General features: G+C 42.7%; 1 protein-coding gene across 1 annotated transcript; it reads right to left on the bottom strand.

The window, feature by feature from the left end:
- Positions 1 to 558: 558 nt before the first annotated feature.
- LOC122880657 (BTB/POZ domain-containing protein KCTD16-like) lies at positions 559 to 11,873 on the bottom strand. Its single transcript, XM_044205990.1, has 2 exons — positions 10,070 to 11,873; positions 559 to 1,813 (listed from the first exon to the last, which is right to left on the bottom strand). Exons 1-2 carry the CDS (start codon positions 10,890 to 10,892, stop codon positions 1,362 to 1,364), a joined length of 1,275 nt encoding a protein of 424 aa, XP_044061925.1. The 5' UTR covers positions 10,893 to 11,873; the 3' UTR covers positions 559 to 1,361.
- Positions 11,874 to 14,039: the final 2,166 nt, after the last annotated feature.

The raw sequence follows: 14,039 nt of genomic DNA, 5'->3' as shown, positions 1-14,039 counted from the left end.
AGCTGCTGACACCCTGTACACAACCTGTAACCCCACAAAATGATATGTTAAATTCCGGTATTTTTAAACCTGGGCCCTATTTTTACACATTTTGTTGTCTAAATGACTAATAGGTACAAAAAGTTCTGGAATTGGTCCAGCAGATCGCCTCAGCCAGCAGCAGCTACCTGGGCTGCAACGTAATCCTTGGGGGCAATTGCAGCCATCAAAAATGTGTCCGCTTAAAGTGTTTGTTTTTGCCCCTGATAGGCTCAGATTGTTATTCTAAGTGTCTGGCAGCATTATGGAAAGGATCCTTACAGAGATAGACCTTTTTGTGACCTCTGACCTGTGCTGCCTGTCAGAAAGGTGAAGGGTTATCTGGCTGTGGTCAACACCTGCTGAAGGAAGTGACACAAACGGCGTTTCACAGGTATTTCCGTGCCTAGTTATGGTTGCTAAGCTATGATTGGACAATCGCTGTTCGGGGGAGAGGATTAGTGAATGGTTAGTTTTGAGAATAAGACCCAGGTAAATCTAAATGTACTGAAGGTCACAAAAAGGTCCACTATGAATAAATACAATTCTAACCCATTTATTAGCTTTTTTGCACACTTACAGTCAAGGATTAGTCAAATATCCATTGGCATTATATACTCTACCTACACAACATCATCTATCCAACACATAATGACAACATTGGACGAAAAGTTTTACAATGGCAAACAAATCTAGGCAGTGCTTTCCTCATTTAAGTTAGTCTCAGTCATAATACGCTTTTACCCATCACACAAAACAGTGAATTGAAGTTTGTTTGATATTGCATAATTATGCTAAGGGTGAAATGACATGCAGTGCCATTATTAAAGCCTACTATAAGTATATGTGTTATCAGTGGAGTAGTAGTGATATTCCATTGCTAACTCACAGCACCATCTGGGCACATCCATTGTTAAAAAACAGCTATTGTGGGCAAATGCACATGTGATAGGTTGATGAACTGAAATGATGTTGCCCCTGAGGTTGCGTTGTTGCTTCAACTAGTGATAGTAGCTTTTAGTACACCTGGCTCCCGGCTCTCTGAAGTGAGAACAGGGTTAGTGATGTAAGCCCCAACAGGAGTAACCTGATTTACACATGTGCATATCATACACAACACTGTGCATACTTTACAAATCAAGGACTCACACTGCCTTGTACTTTGTGTGCTCCGCTAGTCATGCTGGCGGGAAAGTGGCCATAGTTTTGTTTTTTTCTAATACAGTATGTGTCTTAGAGGGTGCAGTCTATTGCCTATGCAGTTAATACTCTTCATTGATGTTGACATGATACTACCATCTCTTCTTCTCTTCCTTCTTTCTTCTTCTTCTTCACACTCATATTTAGAGACGGTACTTTCTCAGGAGCTCTGATTGCCACATATACTTCCTCTCCGGAAAGTGATCAGGAATCCTAATTCGCCGGAAGTCCTGGATGCATTTCTCCATCTCCTGCTCTGGAGTCAGCTTCTCCTTGTTCGCTTTCCTCTTTGCGGCCTCTCGTTCTCGGACCCCGAAGGTTCTCACGCGAAGCATGTCAGTCTTGCGGCGCATCTCTGCCTGCTGCAGCATGTGCACTGGTCCTTTAGGCATGGGACGGTCCAGTGTCTGGATGTTGGACTGGCGTCTCACGGGGCCACAGATCACGGTTCCTTGAGGGGAACTGGCCTCCGACTGGGTCTCAGAACAGGAAGTGGAGAGCTCGTTGAAGGAAGTGCCGCTCTCTCCCTCACGCTCGCTTTTGTGGCTCTTGCAGCAGCAGTCACAGTGAGAGGACAACCACCTTGAGGGCCCACCTAGAAAACACACACACACAAACGCATTTGTCAGTTGTTTTGACCAGGTGCAGTATATGCAAAAATGCACTGTAAACTAATGTCCCAGCTGTCTGGGATTCAAGCTGTAATCAAAAGAAACAGTTGCAGTGATCAAGCAAATGCTGACAAATGCCTACACAGCAGTTTCAATGTCATACAAATATCTTTAAATGAATATCAGATGAGTGTGTGTGGGTATTTAGGGGGGTACAGATGTAAGAACATGCAAGTTGTTGGCTTTGACATTTAATTGCTGAATCTCAAAGAGCTGGTGGGCTGTGCATATTGCTTTCTCCGATAAGAGCTCAGTTCAGTACATCTCCCTAAAAGACCTTTCCCATTTCCCAAGGCAGGGCTTGTCTCGGAGCCAAAGCAATCTGCTTTGCAGTCGCAGTTTCTTATTAGAACTGTAACCTGACTGCCTTGTATTAAGAAGGTGGTGTATTATTTTTGTGTTTTCAGATCACTCAGTCAAATAAGTTGGCAAGGTGCTTTCTACCTTTAGGGAGGCAACAAAGTAGAAAAAGCAGGTAAACACATAGTATAATTTATCTTTGGTGGTAACCAGGTAGTGGAGTGAATAAATGTACCTGCAGGCCCTGCAGGTGTCCTGACCTCCTGTCATGAAGTTTGGATGAGAAGTAAGCCAGGTAGAGGATTTCAGCGGTCTTCATTTTTCCTCCTGTACCTACTTCTTGCATCATCTCACATCCTCCTACACTGCTAATTATGAACCAGAAAAACTACTGTACTGTACTGTACTGCTTGCCGGCTTGTGAAGTGATCAAGTAAAGACAGTAAACACTGCAGCTGTCTTTCATTTCCAAAAATATCCCTAAACTACGGTCTCATTTAGATGTACTAACAGGTAGAAATGTGCTGCTGCTGTGCTTGCTGTAATGAAAACAACAGTGCATAAGAAATAAACTAATGCACACAGACTGTAAAAACTGTAAAAACTCTTAATGGCTTTTTTCCAATGTGATGATACAGACTCAATAGCAATGATATCTCAGAGGGAGCAATAATTTGTCCATTACCTCCTTCCAGTGCATGCACCAATTTATACTGAACAGAGTTCAAGGGGGATTTTAACCTCTCTGAGCGCACTGTAATAATGGCCTTATCTCTGGTGCGATGATTGCATTGAGCTGATAGTGAGAGAGTCACTAACAGCTTTTTAATGGCTAATCCATGAGTAAAGAGGCCAATCAGCGCACCAATTTCCCCCCGCAGAAAATGAATCTAGCTGAATCCGGCAGCACCAGGCAAATGGATGCAGGCGCTTTAGTGAGGAGGATCAAGAGGAGGGAGGCTGAGCATTGTTTCTAAATGGATGGATGCTGTGGTCCAGGGGGGGCAAACCCGTTTAGGAAACTAGCCAACACCCAATAATAGCATCATAAAATTTTCAGGCCATGCAGGAGAATGAATTGTATTAAAGCCACTGACAGGCTGAGAAGCACCTGGGCTTGCATTTTGTTTTATAAAACAATTTGGACATGGAAATGGCTGTTGCCATATAGCCTACAATGCAAAAACAAATCTGTGTGTGTACGAACGCAACCACAAACTGTTTTGGATAAAGCTGTGTCGTGTCAAGCACTGATGTCCCCTTCAGGAAACGACTAAGAGCCTTGTCAGGAAACACAGTCATTCTGGGGTATAAACAAGTGGGTGTGTAAAATACCCTTTGGTATCTTTTCAGGGAAGCCATTGATTGCAATGTGTTTTTCTCAGATCTATACAGCCTGTCTGAGATCACATTCCAACCACATTAAAAGACTGGGGCTGATCCTCAGACCTGACTCCGGCTGTGTCAGTCTGTCCACTTCTCATAAATAACATAGGGAGGGGGCGTTGAGTTCTGCACAGAGACATGCAGGCGTGTCTCACAGGGTGTCCTCAAACTCCTTTCCATCTCTAATGAAAGCAGGGATGTTTGTCCTCGTGCCTGAGAGAGGTCAGAGCTTTATGGAAATTAAACTGCCTGGATATTAGAATAAAATGACACGTTTTTAGCCATTAAAAGGTTTTAAATGGCAGAAAAGTAGGACGCGATGGGGAATGAAGGCAGAGGGCTCTGACAAACTCAAATTCAAATGTCAATGGGTTTCCTGTCAAACATTAGTGTGTTTGTTGTGTGCCTCTAAACTGACTCATCAAGGGTGTCTGATGATTATTCCTTTAATGGCAGGGCAGCACTGTGCTTCAGTTGTAATCTGAGAGATGCTTGACACGATCATATGCTCAAGTTTGAGAAGCAAAAACTAAATAAAGAGGAACAATAAAGACTCATCACTCAGCAATTTCATGTTGTTATTGCACATAACCAGGAGGCCATAACGCAATTTATTTCAGATTTGGACTCGAGTGACCCAAAGCTGCTTTTCAAATTTGAGTCTCAGCAGTGATGTGAACTGCGCCCTCAATCTAAATAAATGAAAATAAGTTTTGAACACAAAAGCTGCCAGAGTCAGACAAAAAAACACTTAACTTTTGAATTTGAACTTTTCTGAAATAAACATACTTGCTTTTTCCCCCCAAACACAACAAAATCCTGTGAGTGGTGTGAATCATCTTCAAATGCTTCAGTTGCTACTTGGTTCTAGTACAATAATATTCTCTGGACTTTGGTTGTGAAACAAACAAAATAGGGAGAAAAAGAATTGAGTATCAGCCCTGATTAGCTTGGTGAAAAAAGCTATATGTATTAGGGGTAATACTGCCTGACAGGTTAAATATGCATATTCATTCAGCCAGCCAGGGAGTTAAGCTCATATGAGTAGAGACGCTCTGATCTTAGACACACTCTTACTTTCTCCAGCTCACATTGCCAGTTACACAAATATTTTTTTACTCTGCCACTGCCTCAGGAAGAGTGTAGTTTACATGCTTGTTAGCTCACAAATTAGGCCAGCGTGTCCTTGCAGCAGAAAAAAGGCTTGTCTTGCAAAGGCAGTGACCGTTTTTACAGGGCGAGGGAAATCCATTTCACCAAGATAGTCCTATTTGCTGCAAACGTATCACTTTAGCAGTTTGTATCCAGTCGTACTGGCCCGGCCCCAATTATCTGCTTTCCATAAGGACAATGACAGCTTCACTGGCTGATTGTTAATGACATGCAGATGCTGTCTCCTCCCAGAGTCAGAGGGTGGCTGCCCGCTGAGCGTCTGCCTGACAGGGAGATGAATAAGCAACGCAGACAGATTGAAATTCCTATATTAGCCTCTCCCTGTAGGCCTGTCTCCTGACCCAGAGCCACACCCGTCCACTGCACAAGGCGGGGAGAAAGCAAGAAGGTGTCCTGCGTATTCACCAAGCTTCTGTCATCACCTAAATGATGCCTCAAGAGGCTGGAGGAAAGATGGGGGGGGGGAATTCTGGTGCCTCGCCCCATCAAGTAGGTGATATTAAAAGAGTGACATCTAAATAAAGTACATGTAACACTAAGCTCAAGCATCAGATCCTCTTTGAATTTCTCCATCACTAACTCAAAATGTAAAAATTCTTTGGAGGCAAACTCCACCATGTACAGTAGATCCCCAACCATGTTTTCATTGGCTCTTTACACAGGCTACCTTGTACCCTCAGAAAGAGCCATGCTGACCTCTTGCGTGCCAACACACGGATCCCCTGTCTTCAGAAAACTCTCAGCCCCGCCCATATCGTGAGTTCCACCATGCAAGTAGCCTTACGTGTCTCTGGAGGAATTCCGAAAGGTGTTAGATGTCAGACGGTAAGAGCTGTTATACCTGTTCTCCAACTGCTACAGAGTGCAGATGTAGGAGAACCAGGGTAAAAAAAAAGAAAAAAGACAGTATTCAAATTATGGCAGGAAAATGCTATTAACGAGGTTCTAAGTCTGTGTTTGTTTAAAGAAACATACTCAAAGTTTGGGTGGGTAATCCATCGAAGTCCATATTTAGTATTTTTTTAATATTTGTCAAAATTGCATTATCAATCATCTTGGTAATGAAGTTCCTAGGAGGGACTGTTTTGAAAACTCTCCTTGTTGGTGCGTTCAAGGACACTCCCGACATCTGTGATTTGTGAGTCAGCAGTCATACAGTGTATTGTTGGAAAATCAAACCCAGAAGACACTCAATAAGCAAGAACGGACAGTGTGAGAGGGTTACTGTGAATTATCTTATTCTATGCATGAAAGGGTTATTATTTAGAACCTGAGACCCAATTTGGGAATGTTATAATCCCCCCAATCCCTGCTTGTAACTGAGTTATTGTGCAACAAAAACTGACAAAAAAGAGAAAAAATAATGAAATGTTCATTATGACAGATTGCCTATTTTATGCATGTTCATGTCTCTGCAAGTTCATTTTAATACTGTAGTGAGATGAAATGGAAACTAACGGCTGCATCTAGAAATCAATATAGATTGTAAGATTGTCGTAAGATTTAGAAAACAATCAGTAGTAATGTGAAGAATACTTTTTTTAGTCATTGACCTAAAACATGAAAAACCACCAGCATGGTCCTTCAAAATTCAGTGCATGCTGCTTCAAAAAATGATTGATTTAAAAAAATATATTTTCCTTTTGCATCTGCGGCTTTTCAATAATATCTGATTTACTCCCAAGGTGAGCCAGATTGTCTACTTGCACTGATGTAGTGCACAAGGTTCTGCAGCCACTGTGAGAAATAATGGCACAAGCACACACCCATGCCTTACTTCTGACCATCTTTCTGCCCGGCTGCTCTTTGAGATGTGTATGAGTTGTTCATGGGAGCACCATCCATCTCTTGTAAGCACTGCCAATCCATCCAGACTCTAACCAGGCTCTCCGGGAGCTCGGGGACGGCCCAATCTCTGCCTCCATTACCCCAGAGCAATTGATTACTTTCCCCTCCGTCTCTCCCTGCCGCCTCGTGGCCATTGTTCAGGACCCATTATGGCCACACATCATCTCATTCACAGCCCAAATGAAGACTGCACAGTTACATTAACAGAGCACACCTGGCAAGTATAATTCTCCATCTTTACTGTGCGTGTCTTCCATTTTGACAAGGCACTTTCAGATGGAAAAAGATGAATGTCTCTGATGTTACGTACCAGACTTACTGTTCAGTGATGATTTGCTCTGCCACTGTGATGTGGAAACAGTAATGTCAAAGCAGGTTATGATGTTATTTTGTCCATGAAGACATTTTCATCTATGAATTGACTGAAAGAACCTTTTCCTATTTTAGAATATGACTTATATTTTAAATTGCCTTTAAAATAGGTTTGCATTTATCTTTCTAAATTGCATCTCCATCCTGGATGACTGGAGACGAGGAAATATTTTGGGATCACAGATTGCTTTTAAATTAGCCCACACTCTCCTCTCTCCCCAGAGATAATTAGCAATAAGTAGACTGGTCCCAAACGCCAACTGGGAGGTTAGAGTTGTAAATCACTATAGCAATAATGTTGTCACTGCCAATCGAAAAAACGAAATGTCCCTATCATGCTCAACGGCCTACATTTCTGCTTGACAAATAACCTGACAGGATCATCTACTTACGGAAGCGCATTTCTGCCATTAAAAATAAAAAGGAAAAAAATGCTCAAGATATGTTAAAATTTTGACTTACTCTCTCATAAGTTTGACTTTTTTTCTCATAATTTTGATTTTGTATTTCATTATTAAGATTTTTATCTAATACTTTTTTACTTTTTTATCTCATAATTTTAACTAAGTCAAAATTTTCACTTTTATCTCATAATGTTGACTTTTATCTCAAAACGCTGACTTATTCTTTTATAATTTTGATTTTTTTATCTTGTAATTTTGATTTCAGTAAAACCTTTGACTTACCATGAGCAGTTTTTCATGACTAACTTTTCATCTATTTTTGGGCTTCCATAGCTATATGATGCTGCAACCAGCTGATCTTATGGATTTTTTGACCAAACCAGCTTCTGTTCTCTGTCCCGTTCACTCTAATGTGTGCTGGTTATCAGTTTTGATAAATTTCTCTCTGGCTCAGTTGTTTATTCAAAGAGTGAACAAGTCATACCCGGTCAAATGCAAATTATTCATCATGGCCATCAGGTGCAAAAACTCTTGTTCATGATGAATGCCATACACTGCGGCCTCCTGAGGAGAATGCCCTTTTCCTGAAAGATTCATTTGTTTTAGTCTGTGAAAAAAACAATACCATAAATTCTACTGAACAGGAGTGGATGACAATAATTGAGAGTGGAGTGTCTTAACTTTATGAGGGAACGAGTCCCCTGACTGTTAATACAATTGATACCACGCAGTAAAATGATGAATATCTACTGTGGGCATTTTGGAAACTGGAGTCCACACTAATACTGATAGTCAGTGGAGCCTGTACAAAACAACTGACGCATTTAACAAGAAGAGCAGCGTGGATGACGCTAAGGAACTGACAGGCTGGAAGAAAGTCTCTCAATTTGTTTACTGCGCTGGATTGCTCTTTTTACACTCTACACAAACCCAGCCTCCCTGTTTCACTCCATATGAGCCTGTGATTGGATGGGAGGGGGGTAACAAGAAAGCCGTGAAATGTTCTGCTGAAAACAACAAATAACAATAAAGCACATCTGTTTCGTGCCCACCCCAAAGGTGCACTTGTCTACATGCATTCTTAGTTTAGGACTACCTGCCCTAGGCCAGCCAGTGTTCCACATTCAGAATCAGGTTACAGTATTAGTTCTGAAAGTGGATGCGGGCCGCTGTGCTGCTGTGAAGCAAGGGCTCTCACGCCTGTCTACCTTTGATGTGTCCATTCATCATCCCGACTAGGCCCCTGTCTCCTAATGCTCGCTACATATATGTGTGTGTGTCCTCTCACTCTCACCTTGTCTTCTCTCTTTTAATGAAAACCCAGTCTCTTCCTCGTCTTCTGTGTCTTACCACCAAAAATATTTTCCCTCTCCGCTCCCTCGGACCCAATGAACTTTCCTGTCTGATACTTACTTTAATCTATTTTTGCTCCTCGCTCCCTCTCTCTTCTTTCTGCCTCAGTTCTTTCTCCCCATGGCCAGGTCTCATGCAACTTTTACTCCCTCATCCCTCCTGCTCAGCTGCTCTCTCCTCCATCTGCTCGCCTCCCTCCTCTTCACTTCCTTTCAGCTCGCTTCCTTAAATTCCCTCTCTCTCTATTCCTTTCCTCTCTGTGCTCTTCTTGCTCTGAATCTCCTTTCCATCCATGCTGTACTTACTGCAGTTTCTCCCCTGTCTCTTCCCTCCTTCTCCTCCTGCTCATCCTTTGTCCTAGGACAGAGTCTATTTATGGGGAAGAGCGTGAACACCTACAACATATGCTGTGCTCCAGAAAGTTGAATGACTCAGGAAAATCCTACCTGGCTGGATGTTCGTGCGGGTCAAGGCAGACCCCTCTGTTATAATTAGCCTGTATTAACAACACTATTGGTAAATCATTAGCAAACCATATGTCATGTCTTCCTCAGCTCTTCACCTCCAACCTTGACCCACCAACTAGGGTTTCTTCTGCTCTTCCAAAGGGGTTATTCAGATTAATGAACAAAGTGCTTTTTAATCGGCCATATGGTCCAACTCCTCCCTCTGCAAAGAGTGGAATGAACCATATTTGCAGCTAATTAAGGCATTTGCTGACGAACAAACTTTGTCTTCAAGTAAAAAGCAAAGCTGGTTCAAGAGCAGCATTTACATGAAACGTTGCTGCCCACTGGTGCTATATTATTCATAACCCCTCAAAATCTGAGCAATAACCCGTGTTTACTCATGACGTGTGTGTACTTGAAGTGTAGCAGTATTGTGACTCAACTCCCTTGTGGCCCGTGGGCAAGTCTGCCTCTTATCTCGGACCCAAAAGAGAAGTTTAAAGTCAGCCACTGCAAGGGATGCAAAGATTCAAGAAGGATGTGCTGTAACCCCAGCATGCCTCCAGGTGGTGTGAGCTAACACACACCAGCTTCTGCAGATCACCTCTAAATGTAGACCATTCCAAACTAATTTGATGGGTTTTATTATAAGCTATGTGGATAAACTTTTTTTAAATGAGAAAAACACCCTTTCTAATGGACATCATGCAATACCATACTGATGTGCCCAGAGGCGGGATGTGGTTATATGGGGGGAGGGAGGGGCACTTATTTTTAGTTTACATTGGCCGGTACTGTTTGTGTATAACTAACTAACTTACTTCTGGAGGTCAAAGCCACCAGTTTATCTCACATCACTTCTGAAAGTGTAGAGTAGAAATAAATCTTCACTCACGGTAGAAGATGTACTGTGCGGAATTGGACCAGACCCTATCATCCGCGTAATGACCGATGGAGGACGCGGTCAGGGACGAATTGCAGGCCACAATGTGAAAGCCGCTCTCTGACAGCATATCAAAAGCTCTCTCCAGGTGCTTGAACTTAAGGTAAAACCTGCAGGTGTAACGGTCCGGTGGTCTGTCCGAGTCCCTGTTCTCATTCAGGGCGTCTCCAAATACCTCTTTCGCCAAGCCAATCCTGCTGCTGATGAAGATCCTCGGTAACTTTTTGGCCTTGGCATCAGTTTGACTTTCCCTGCCTCCCCCGGCGCAAACGCCTTTGAAAGCGACCGTGATGTAGCCATACCTCCTGTCCAAGGAGTAAGAGGGGTAAAACCTCTGGTCGCTGCTCTGCGACGCATCGTCCAAATCACTGTAGTACAAGTCGTCTGGAAGTAGTTTTGAATCCTCGGATGACAAAAGTTTGGCCAATTCTGGCAGCTGGAAGTATTCCGCCTCTCTTTTCAACCTTCCTCTCTCGGGGAAGTGGTCAGGGAGGACAACTTGCTTGTCTCTAAGGTAATCCAACACATACCGAAACAGAAAGCCATCTCTGTCAATAAAATAACGCCCTCTAAGGTCCCGGGACAAGTCATTTGAAGACCCCTTCTTGTTAGAGAACAGCTTCCCAAGTAAAGAATTTGGAAAGCTTGTCAAGGTGGCATGGCGAGTGTAATACACCTGACCACCCACGTTTAGCTCAATAACGTCCGATGGAGGGTTTTGCACTGAGCCTTGCTCTTTTGCAGGTTGCGTTTTGCAGTTTTCGCTCAGTGCCATGTTTTTGGGTTGTTTTTTTGTTTTTGTTTTTGTCAGATCTTGCACGAAATCTCAGGCTCGATCTCGGAGCGCAAACGTCCCAGAAGTTCAGGGTGTGGGATGCAGCTGCATGGTGTAGATGCACTCAGACCCAAAGCATAGTCTTGATTCAAACTGCAGTCCTTGCATCCACTGTCTCATGACAAACAATCCAAAAGGTGTGCCTACAGTAGATCATTTAACCCCATGCGTAAATGTGCCTGCCCACGGTGCACCCTTTTTTGAACAGAATCGATTATCATAACCACTGAGCGCATCATGTTACACACATCCACTGTGATGGGTCATTAGTGTGACTTCAAAGAAATATAATCCTCACTTCACTCTGAAATTTCCCACCATCAAAAAAGCAAAAACATCTTTTTGGCTCAAGTTTTCTGTGGAAAGGTTCACCGTCGTGCGTCTGGCTTCTACTTCGATCACATCAGTCCATAGAGAAATTGAAGAATGTGCGTGCTTCCCATCATTCGGCTACTAAGCGTCACTCCTGACAACTGGGATGCTGAAACATGCTCCGAGGTTGCTCGCAGTGAGGAGGATGGAAGCGGGACTCCTGTGCGCACCCATCTCTCCAAACTGCTGAGTGCGGAAGCGTTTGGTCCGGCAGAAGGTTTAAGATAATGTTGCTCCAAGCTGTGCAAGAGAGAGGAAAAAATCGTCCCATGAAGTAATGTCTTACATCATCTTAAAGGAAAATGACATTTGCAGACGATCGACATAACGCGGACTGATGTGGGTGCATCTGTGCAGTTTTTCATGAAATTCTGATCTAGCCACGGGTGACGTGCAGCTGGCGGAGAGGATTCAGGTCTAATACAGTTTTAACATCCAGCGTTGCGGATTTTAATCCCTTCTTCTGACTCTTCACAGAGGCTTTCGCATTTACATTTAACGCTTTTAGCTGACGCGCTTACCCCGAGAGACGGGTGAGGGGTTAGGCCCCATGCATGTGTCTTGCTCAGAGACTCATCGGCAGTGACAGCTACACGTGAATAGAGCTGGTGATCTAACTATACTACTAGGCTACTCTTGAACTCCTTTTCTACCCAACTGCCCATAATGGCTCAAACTTTATATGAAATGAGCTAAAATCAAAATGACAGTTGCACTGTTCTGCATCCTTGAACCTCCAGGCAACCGAATCACTTCTCTCACTCAGAACACTGTGGCTGAATATAAAAAATGATCCCTTCCTCATCGATTTGACCGAGTGAATTCCTAATTCAGCACATCAGCAGTATAGTTTACGATGCACTGGTTAATATCTCTTAATATTACACAAGTATGTGTTTTGATGCTAGATGAACATAGTGCATCAATATGAGCTCCATTTTGGTATTCCCCCCCATAAAGTGCATGTTCCTTGCAAACTCAGTAAGATGAACCCACATTAGTGAGTAATTTTATTCTGGATTATAGTAGCAGGAGGACAGGGGTTTGGGACTTGTGTGTTAATGCTCAGGGCCTGCTCAGTGAATTTGTCATAGAGCCATCAGTATACTCCACAGTGAAGCCAAGTAGTTTAGGGCAGAAAATCCAGTTTGGACGAAGTGAGATGCAAGGCTGAATTTAAGGCTTGACAATGCATGTCATCATCCATATATGCAGTTATATATAGGTCACAAGCTAGTGTTGTATGTAAGGTATACAACAAAAGATATTTGTAGACATTTACCTGAAAATATGCATTGAAAGGTGTTTGGTAGTCTGAATCTGGGAGACTAAAGGTGATAGAATCGTATACTCATGGACCTGTTTGTTTTACATATGAAGTATAAGGTCCCTCATCTCCACTGCCCACATCACATGGAGCCACCAGCAGCACTGACACTGATCTGGGTTTCAGACTGTTTTGTACCTCGCGTTTGTTTTTCAGCTTGTTTGCTTTTTGTGTGTTTTGAAGCCACGTTGTAATAAAATAAATCAGAGGCTTTTATTGCTGCAGTGCTGGGAGAAGGCATTGATGATGGGAGAGCACCCTTGACTCGTGGTTTTGAGGAGGCAGCGGTCACGCTTTACCCTGTTAATTCAGAGTATATTGTGCTGGAGAGGGGTTGCTAAGCAGCCACCGGGGATTGAGTGGGATTCAAACAGTGGGGATTTAGAGCTACAGTGAGCATACCACTGATCTCTTTTTCGGTGATGTGCGGTTTCGCTGCTTACATTATACATAATATTGTAATGTTTTGTGGATTGTGTGACCTTAACAGTGGAGCAAATGCCCCTGTAGATAGGAAAAACAATCTAATATCATTAGATGGTGATAATCGAGATTATGGGGTTTGTTTGCTTTATTTGTTTGTATACTGCGTATGTGAGTATATCTCTGGTGTTTGTATAACAGTAAGACTTAGAGTTCATTCCCTGCCCCTTGCTTGGGGATGATTCTCTTCCCATATGTGCTATAAACCCTGTTTATTATTCATCTCACTCATCCTCCCATTAGAGCCAATTTCCCTACCTCCTGTCTTCGCTTTATTTCCTGTTCGTGCTCTACTCCCAGGTTAGATTCTATCTTTTGGAAGGGTTTGAATATCACGCAACTTCAGCATGAATAATGTAAGACAATATGGGTCCCAGCTGAGTGCGAAGTAAGAAAATCAGTATGTGCTGTAACATTAAATTGACAATTGTGGGTTTTGCAAGCTTTTGCATTATAATCTGCAGTGTGGCCTGGGCAAAAATATTAAGAAATTAAGACATTTTGAGGCAGGACAGGTTGTGGTGCATCTGCAAATCTGTCAAATAACAAATGGTTTCAAAATTAAGTTCTAAATCTCAACAAACATGTTTACGATTTATGATGAAATGTTCATTGATAGATTTTACAAACAAGCCAGTGAATGTGATGTCTTAGTTAATGTGAAAATGTACTCTTGTGCCGCCTTGAAAGCAACAAATAATACAGGCCCAAACCTCTCTGCAGAGTTATTATCCCTATGCACACAGTAATAGCCTGTCTTACCCTATTTCCTCTTCTCCCTGGCACTTTTCAGCCAGATGAAAGAGGCAGAAGAGCATGTCTTGAGAGACAAAATGTATTTTGCAGTTTTCTGGCTAAATCATAAATGATGAAAAGGTGCAGCAGGTCCTGATAAGTTAAAAATC

This window comes from Siniperca chuatsi, linkage group LG8 (assembly GCF_020085105.1).
Source record: "Siniperca chuatsi isolate FFG_IHB_CAS linkage group LG8, ASM2008510v1, whole genome shotgun sequence".
Classification (NCBI taxonomy): Eukaryota; Metazoa; Chordata; class Actinopteri; order Centrarchiformes; family Sinipercidae; genus Siniperca; species Siniperca chuatsi.
The sequence above is the reverse complement of the archived record's forward strand: the minus strand, read 5'-3'. Positions and strand labels throughout refer to the sequence as shown.

Bases quoted from the DNA above. Each gene is read 5' to 3' on its own strand.
- LOC122880657 (XM_044205990.1), bottom strand. From the start codon at position 10,892: ATGGCACTGAGCGAAAACTGCAAAACGCAACCTGCAAAAGAGCAAGGC. The intron at 1,814-10,069 runs GTGAGTGAAGAT...TGTGTTTTCTAG, and splicing joins CGCACAGTACATCTTCTACC to GTGGGCCCTCAAGGTGGTTG.